We start from the raw sequence: 8948 nt of genomic DNA on the forward strand, positions 1-8948 counted from the left end.
AGATCAAAATATATTAGAACCTATTATTTAATTAGTTGGTAATTGTTGATGGACCATATTACCCTTAGTAACTAATTAGGTTTCCTCCTGGGTGCTTATATAAGGAGAGTTATGTGGAGGTTTAGGGGTTACTCAGTTACACAATTACACCACCCCATTAGCCATAACATCATCACAAAACCTCCTCTCCATAACCGATACCCTTTTTGGTTTTCTAAGTCCCCATCATCAGTTAGCACCCTAAGGAGGAACCAGATCAAGATGACAAGCATGTCGAACTCCATTACTGGATTCTCCTCTGCACTATCTGCTGTGACAGGTATGATTTATATTGTTTTCCTTCATGCACAAACAGAACTGAACCAACATGGACATGAGTAAAGTTGTATATTAAAGATGGTGCCAAAGACGAAAAGGCAAGGCTATTTTGGTAATTCAAGAAAGTCAAGGTCAATTTCATAAATTTCTTGGTCAAATGGGTTGTTTTGTTGATTTTCCCTTAAAGAAAAAAGCCAAGCATCGAGAGGGAGGAAGACCTTGATTCAGGTATATGTCCCCATTCCCAGTAACGAGTGTCGTTACCCCACGCAATTGATAAGTCCATTGCCCCCAACAAATAGCATTTTCTCCCACTCTGCCTATCTAGCTTCAAGCCCTGTGGATGGAAGATCAATCTTACGTTAACAGTTAAATCCAAAAAAATTACAAAATCAATGAACTTGGCAGCCAGACTATATAAAAAAATAGGCAAAAGATCAAATACAAATAATCTTAACATACTAAACATACAAATTGAAGGAAAACCCAAAAAGACAAGGTGGCATTTTTGTAATTACCACCAACTATCAAAGTTACAACCAAAAATACGTAAAAAAACACAAATTTTTTTAACATTTTTTATTAAAAAATCGCTACATTTCGTTAGCAAAAAAAAAAAAATTTTTTTTTTGGCTGCTACTAAAAGTAGCGATTTTTTAATAAAAAATGTTAAAAAAATAAAATAAAATAATTTGTGTGTTTTTTTATATTTTTTTAGGTTTTTTGGGGGGTTTAGTTTTTAGCATTTTAGCTTGGGGGAGGGGGGGGTTAGGTTTTTTTTAGGTTTTTGGAGGTGGGGGGTGGGGGGGGGAGGGGGGTTAGGTTTTTTTAGGTTTTGGGGGGGGGGTATGTTTTTTTTTAGGTTTTTGGGGGGTGGGGGGTTTAGGTTTTTTTTGGGGGTGGGGAGAGTGGTTAGGTTTTTTTAGGTATATTTGTAGAGTAACTTTGATAGTTATTGATAATTACAAAAATGTCACCTTGTCTTTTTGAGTTTTCCTTCAATTTGTATGTTTAGTATGTTAAGATTATTTGTACAAGAACTTTACCCTAAAAAAATAAGGGCCCCAAACTTTTTTAAATCATAAAAGAAACAACCTAGTTAGGTAATCGACTGCCATAACTGATTTAGATCACAATTCAAGTGATGGATCACCAGGTTGTTTAACTTACCAAATAACCACGATCAAGGATGATATACGACTCGGATAACAGGTGGTAGAGTTGCTTCTTAGACTCGAAAACTACTGGGGAAACCTCCCTCGCGATGATTTCATGGTAATCCGGTGGCAGAAACCGCTCCCAAACAGCGTCAGAATCAACCGCTAAATTCAATGCTTTGGAGATGGAAGCAGCTCTGCAGGCATCGCGAGGTGACGTGATCGACAATAGTATATCCGTCACGCAGCCTTCAGGCAGATCGGAGATCGTAGGCGCCTTGTCTGATTCGGTCATTCTAAGTTGCAAATAGTACGTAGTGCAAAGGGACACGGCTTTGTTCAGAGGGAAATAAACAAGAATTTTAAATTGGGTGATACTATACACACCCCCCCTATTTACTAATTACACCCCCCTATAAAAACATCACATCCATCAATCCATCCATCCATCAATCCTTTGCTTTTTGTTTTTAGTCTTTTTTGTCTTTTTGTTGTCTTTTTATTATATTTTAGTGTCTTTTTGTTATTATTTACTATTAGTAATGAATTATTATTATTATTATTATTATTATTATTATTATTATTATTATTATAACCTATAAAATTTTTTAAAATTTTAGGCCCCGAGGTATATAAAAAAATTCGGTTCATATCGGGTTGGGTTGGGTCGGGTCATGTAATCAAGCTAAAATTTATATAATCAACAAAAACACGTCAAACGTCGTTACAAATATATTTAGAAAGTCACCCTATTGGTTATACTTTTTGAAATATATTCAAAACATCATTTCATTAAATCTTAATGCGTATTAGCTTATTTTTTCAAATAAAAGTACATCTTCAGACAACTAACAGAGCTGAAAGCCAACATGCCAAGCTAAAAAAATTCTTGAATTCAGCAAATTGTACCTTAGATAAGATTGTTCGTCACATTGATGAAGTAGTGAACTCGCAATATACAATTGTTAAAGATAGCTTCGAAAAAAGTAGAACTGTTCTAATGCATAAACACAACCTACCAATGTTGAAGCTATTACATGGCTCTGTTTCTCATGAAGCACTTGATATAATAATAGCAGAGCGTCATTTAAAGCGTTCACATTGTCGTTGTCAAGTTCGTAAGTGTTATGGATTACCATGTGCTTGTGAAATCTCAAAGTATAAGAAAGCAGGTCAGTGTATTAAACTAAGATTCGGTCGATGTGCTTGGTAATATTTAAAAGCTGACAACTTATGTTTTAATGCAGGTTAATCTATTCCTTTAGATTCGGTCGATGAATTTTGGAGGAAACTCGAGTTACCAGTATATTGTGAGGATATTACTTGTGACGTCGAGTTGGAAAGTTTTAAACAAGCCTTCGATAATCGATCCATGCCTGGAAAGCAAAGTTTACTACAAAAGTTAAAAGCATTAACCAATCCAAGTATACCTTTTGTTGAAGAGCCTGATGTTAAAAAAATACTCGTGGACGACCAACTACAAAATCCAAACAACAAACAATACCAAACCCTGCAATTCCTAAACCGCCCCTTCAACGAAGCTACTCTCAGAAGCCTCCAAGGCACAGTCCGTTTAGGAACTCCCAAGATCATGATTACACTCAAGAGCCTGCAAGGCATAGTTCATTTACGAACTATCAAGAGCAGGATTACACTCAAGAGCCTTGGAGACATAGTTCATTCGGGTATCTAGAGACTGATGATTATGTTGGTTACATCAGTCCAGACATGAAATATCAAGTGCCTGGTGAAACAAGTCCGTTCATAAATCAAGATATTTACGGAAAAAAACCATTCAAGGACGATCCTGGTGAACCAAGTCCGTTCATGACACAAGATACAGACGGACAAGGTTTTTTTACCAACCTTTTAAACACACCGGGATATGATTTCATGGGGTTGAACCAAGATATTGTCGGACAAAGTTCTTTCGCCAACTCTACAAGTGCGCCAGGCTATGACTTCATGGGGTTGAACCAAGATCAAACATCACAGGTGATGCACAACTATATTCATCTAATTCCAAAAATCTTCCATGCGTATGTTACACGCATACATAACGTGTTAGGTGATGGAAATTGTGGGTTTCGGGCGAGAGCTTCTGCTCTCGGGTACGGTGAAGATGAATGGTTATTTATCCGGAGATCACTGATGGAAGAGCTACTCGAGTTTAGAAATAAGTACACTAAGGCTTTCTTAGGCTCATTCAAAGATGTGTTCACGTCCTTGGCTTGGTCAGGATCGGGGTTTGCACCTGAAAAACACTGGATGATTATGCCAGAGGCAGGATTCTTGATTGCGAACAAGTTTAATGTGATCGTTCATTTTTTATCTCAAGAAAAAAGAAACAGTTCTACTTGTTTTTCGCTTTGGAGAGGCCCTCACGAGTTCCCAGAAAAAAAAATAATTAGAATTGCACACGTGAATGGTAACCATTTTATAATGGTAGAATTGCAAGGAGAGTATCCAATTGCCAGCACAAACAACCTATGAAAATTAATGAGAGAAAATGATGCAGCTGGCTGGGAGAATATATTTGAATCACGTCAAAATATGTATAAGTCTTGGATAGCACAACCTGCTACATTTGGGGGAGTATAGATTAAACCTCGATATGTAAATTATTAAATGATAATAATTTTGTAAAAAAGTACTTATTTTTATATAGCTTTTGTTACAGCTATAAATATAATTTGATAAATTATAACAATAAAAACTAATAATAAATACTATATCATAAAAATAATAATAATAATAATAATAATAATAATAATAATAATAATAATAACTAATTAATAAACAAATACAAACAAATACTAAATAACTAATAATTAAATAAATGAATAAAAAAAGACAACAAAAAGACAAAACTGGCTAAAAACAAAAACCAAATGATTGATGGATGTGATGTTTTTGATAGGGGGGTGTAATTAGTAAATAGGGGGGTGGGAATAGAATGAGCCTTTAAATTTTGATCAAGCTTCGAACTTTACGTCAAGTACGGCATCATTCTATGTATTCTATTCTTCCATTTCCACTATGTATTTGTCTTTTTTTTTTTTTCTGTTTTCTTTATTTAATCTTAAACAATAATAGAAAAAAAATGATATAACAGGGAAATCTTGAAATATATGGATTAGGATCAAATATAAATTACAACACAAGGTAAGAAGTATTTTAGTCTATTGATCTTAGATTGAGAGGGTTTAGATTAATTCAGGGAAAGGAAAAGAATGGAAAGACATAAATGAAAAGGAATTTACTAAAATGGCCAAGAATAAAGTTGAATTACCGAAATAGCCAGCTCATGCGTCGTTGGAACGGGGCATCACGCCTCTTATGCGTCCTTAATTATTTAAATGGATGCGTGTATGGATCGGATGAAGCAACAAGTACGAAAATGGGATGCATGGGATGAGTCACGGACGCATGGGATGATGGGATGAGTGACGGACGCATGGGATGCCTCAAACGGTCGCATGAGATGATGGGATGAGTCACGGACGCATGGGATGCCTCAAATCTCCTAAAAGTAAATTTTATAAGTCACGGACGCATGAGACGCATGATGTCATTGAGACACGTGTCACTTATACATTGGAGGACGCATGAATGAGCCCTGCAGACGCATAAGATCTCTCGTAATCAGTGATGCCCTGCTCCACCGACGCATGAGGTGACCATTTTGGTAAGTCAAACTTATTCCTTAGCTATTTTCGTAAATTTCTCTAACACGAATCTAATATTTATTGACTTTCTCTCTCCATATGCAATGCACATGCCAATTTCCCCATCAATTTAAAACGTCTATATCTTTTTCATACGACATTTGTTTTTTTTAATTCACCATAATAATGAGCGTTTTTTTTATCTTTAATATGAGTATGATATTGTTATATAAAAATAAAATAAAAAATTTCATTTTTACTTGGTTTTCTTTGTATTGTGCTAAAGGTTCTGCTCATTGTGTCTTTCAACTGTGTTTTGGTCTTTACGTTTTTACTAAGGTTTCTATACATTGTGTTATTGTTACAACTTATGACATAATGTTAATTTGGCTTATGTCCATTGCATTCTTATCAGAACCTATGACACCATGTATGACAAAATGAAGATAGTATTATATTTGGGTTTTCTATACATTGTGTTATAGGTTCTTCTAGTCATTGTGTTAATTATGCTATCGATTGTTAACATATTTTAACACCCCATACTCTTTTAAAGGGCGTCATTGCATGTGAATGACATTTGTTATGCTAAGGTGTGTTATGATTGGAACAAGGGTGTAGAAAATCATAATTCAACTACAACAAAGATATTTAAGATTTTATTTTATAAACGTAATCATACTTTATATGTCGAGATTAACAGAAAGTTGTTATTTAGATGTCACTGTGGCAGGAATCCGAGGTTAAAGGTAAACCTCGGATCGGAACCAGTGGAAGGAAGTGAAGACTTGGTGTTTCATGCACATACGTTCTTGTACATGAGAAGATATTATTTTGTGTCATCCTTTTCTCTTTCATCAGTGATTCAGTAAGTGATTTAGTAGACCAACTGGTTTGACAGTGATGTTTGACTTTTCTTTCTTAGAGATGTTGACTTTTTTTCTATTGAATGGTTGGTACTCTTTCTATGCTTGTCAACGTAAAATTGTGGTTATAAAAAGAGGAAAGAGAGGTTGAGTGAGAGTTGTGGCGATGTACCGATCAGAAGTTGAAACCTCTGTTTGTTGTGACATGTATTTGGAAAAAGGTCTGTTTTATGTTTTGAAACCTCTATTTTTTGTGAACAGATGTTAGAAAATAAAACAGATGTTTGAAACAACTATTTGGTCAAAACAGTGTTTTGTGGAGAAAACAAATGTTTGAAACCACTGTTGGGTTAAAACAGTGGTTTGACTTTGGTCAAACAAACTTTTGAACCACTAAAAAATAACAAAAAATACATGGTTTCATACCTAAAGGCCCAACCCAACCCGAAACCACAACTTAGTTCATTTGTAACCATCGGTCCACAACTCAAGTTTTGTTTTCCTATCTTCATTTGATTGGATGGTGACTTTTTTTGATTTATGTGTTGTCTTGATCATATTCTTTAAGTGTTCACCATCATTTTTTCACTTCATCACTGCAGGTCAAAACATTAGGAAGTTCGTCAAGTATGGTTTTATCAATCAGACGCCAACCAAGATGCGATCCAAGTCTCCGCACGTCGCATGAAAGAGGCCAAGAGAAATACCAGCTTGAATGTATTTTTCATACAAGTTTTATGTTCTATTTAAGCTAGGGAATTACAGCAGGTAGTGTGGATCTTTTGTACAAGTTTAGATTGATGGGACTATAGCAATTTGAATGTATGCCTTTTGTTTTACGAAGTCCATGGTGTCCTATAAAGTACCATCTTCCAATAAACCAGGTATACGTGTTACATTGTAATAATTGTATTTTATCATGTGTTTATTGTCGACATTGTATTGTTGGGAAACTCTAATCCTTTTATTGTTAAGAAATGTTTTCATATTTTGATATAAAATGACTTATGTAAGTGATGTATAGTCATTCGTCGTTTAATAAAAATGGGGTATGCAAAATTTCTAAAAACTACCCGTGTTTGCACACAGGGTTTACTGCTAATAGAATTAATAGGTGATGTTATCTGTTTTTTCTTTAATTGTTGTAATATGGGTTCCTTAGCTACTTGTTGAGGAGCCGTATATCTTGTTGTGGTGCATTGGAGCCGTATATGTTGTTGTGGTGCATTATAAATTTATAATTGAAGGGGTAAGGTCCCAACAACCTTGCACAGGTGCTTGAGACCATACCACAACTTTATCAATAAGCTCTCTAAAAGAGAACTTAAAAAGAAAACAACATTTAACACCCGCGGGCTGAAAGGAACTAGTAAATCCTTGCGCAAGCTCTCGTACAGCAGACCAGTTAGGATAAAATATCTCCGCGCAAAGGTCACCCAGACTTGGACAAAAATAACCTTTCTATTACAACAGAATTAGCATGAAGCAAAGCCACATGGGATTACAGCTGTAAACATTCTAGAAGGTTTTATCATGCACCACCATTCGGTTATAACCGAATGGCCACGTGGCATCATCCTAGGCATTTCTCAAAGTCATGATGATGGCACCAAATTAAAGGAAGATCCACACTTGCCCACTTTCCACATGGCATCACCCCGACCGTTGGTCATGACCACGATCTGTGTGCACACACAAACGCGTTAGTGATTAACGATGGGGGGAAATAACCGTTTACGGAAATTACTTTCCGTTACGTTCTCCGCCAACAAACTTCCCCGCCCAAACTTCGGATGTAAATAAAGGATAATTCAGGTACAATTCCTCAAGTCACATTCACTTCACTTTACTATTACTTCTTTTTCTTCATCAAAACCTGTACTTATTCTCATGCCGGAGGGTGGTCACGGAGAGAACCCCCATTCTCCCCGTGGCGAGTCTAATGGTTGTTTGTTTTGCAGTTGTTGTTCGAGGGAGAGGGTCGTTTTCTTCATCAAAAGAAGAGGCACCCTGATCACCAGCTGAACTCTTCTCAACATTTACAGCAGAAGAGGGAAAAATAGTAACAGGATCTTCCTGAGTAGACTTTCCATTCTATGGGCCGCATACCGCAATTTCCAGAGACTTAGGATGAATAGACTCAACTTCCGCAGTCTCCGAAGTTTCAACCTTCTCTGTATCCATCACAACCTTAACAGGGTTTTCAACCTCAAGGTTTCCTGATTCAGTAGTCTTCTCTGCCTCATCCTTACCATCGGCTTGAGTACTTTCTAGCTGCTCGCTGATCGAGGCGCGGGGGGGTGAAGGCGGAAGATCTTCATTGACAGCGGATGATGGCTCCGCATGTGCAGGAGAACTTGGTTTTTCTACAAAAACAAAATACATATTACAAACATACGATGCGAATAAAAGCAAATAAGGAAAAGGCCTACCTGGAGGAGGTTTTGCAATAAAGGCATCAAGATTGCCCCTTCTGGTGATCTTCTTTCTTTGAACCTTCTTGGCAGGCTGCCCTTCAGCCTCAGCGTCAGTTTGTTTTCTTTTTCCCGCCATTGTCTTCAACAAAGGCTCGGGACTTGACTCTAAGTCAATTGGGTCCTCAGGGTTTAAAGGAGGGATGTCAGCAGTATCCCTAGGTTCCGCCTTTGGCTTCTTCACAACTACAGGCGCAAGTCCCAGCAATGAGTCAGACACCACTACATAATCACACTAGGAGTCAGAGGAATGGCGCGTACCTTTCTTTTCTCCTTCAACATTTTTAACCTTGGATGACTGGGCTTTTGTCGTGTCAGCCCTTTTCAGCGAAACATTAGTGGCGGGCGCGCGTTTCTTCTTTTTAGGACCTATGCCCAGGTTGGTTAGCTCACCTACTAAAGAAGAACACTGCAATATTACCACACGCGCAAAAGAATAGCACCGCAACATGAAAACAAAATCGA

The 8948-nt window shown here is 36.9% G+C and overlaps 1 protein-coding gene across 1 annotated transcript; it reads right to left on the reverse strand.

Annotated features, from left to right (window-relative positions):
• Positions 1–499: 499 nt before the first annotated feature.
• LOC110933812 (F-box protein At2g02240) lies at positions 500–1770 on the reverse strand. The gene is made up of 2 exons (XM_022177017.2): positions 1489–1770; positions 500–655 (listed from the first exon to the last, which is right to left on the reverse strand). Exons 1-2 carry the CDS (start codon positions 1768–1770, stop codon positions 500–502), a joined length of 438 nt encoding a protein of 145 aa, XP_022032709.2.
• Between the last annotated feature and the right edge of the window lie 7178 nt (positions 1771–8948).

The sequence above is a fragment of the Helianthus annuus genome, chromosome 15 (genome assembly GCF_002127325.2).
Source record: "Helianthus annuus cultivar XRQ/B chromosome 15, HanXRQr2.0-SUNRISE, whole genome shotgun sequence".
Lineage (NCBI taxonomy): Eukaryota > Viridiplantae > Streptophyta > Magnoliopsida > Asterales > Asteraceae > Helianthus > Helianthus annuus.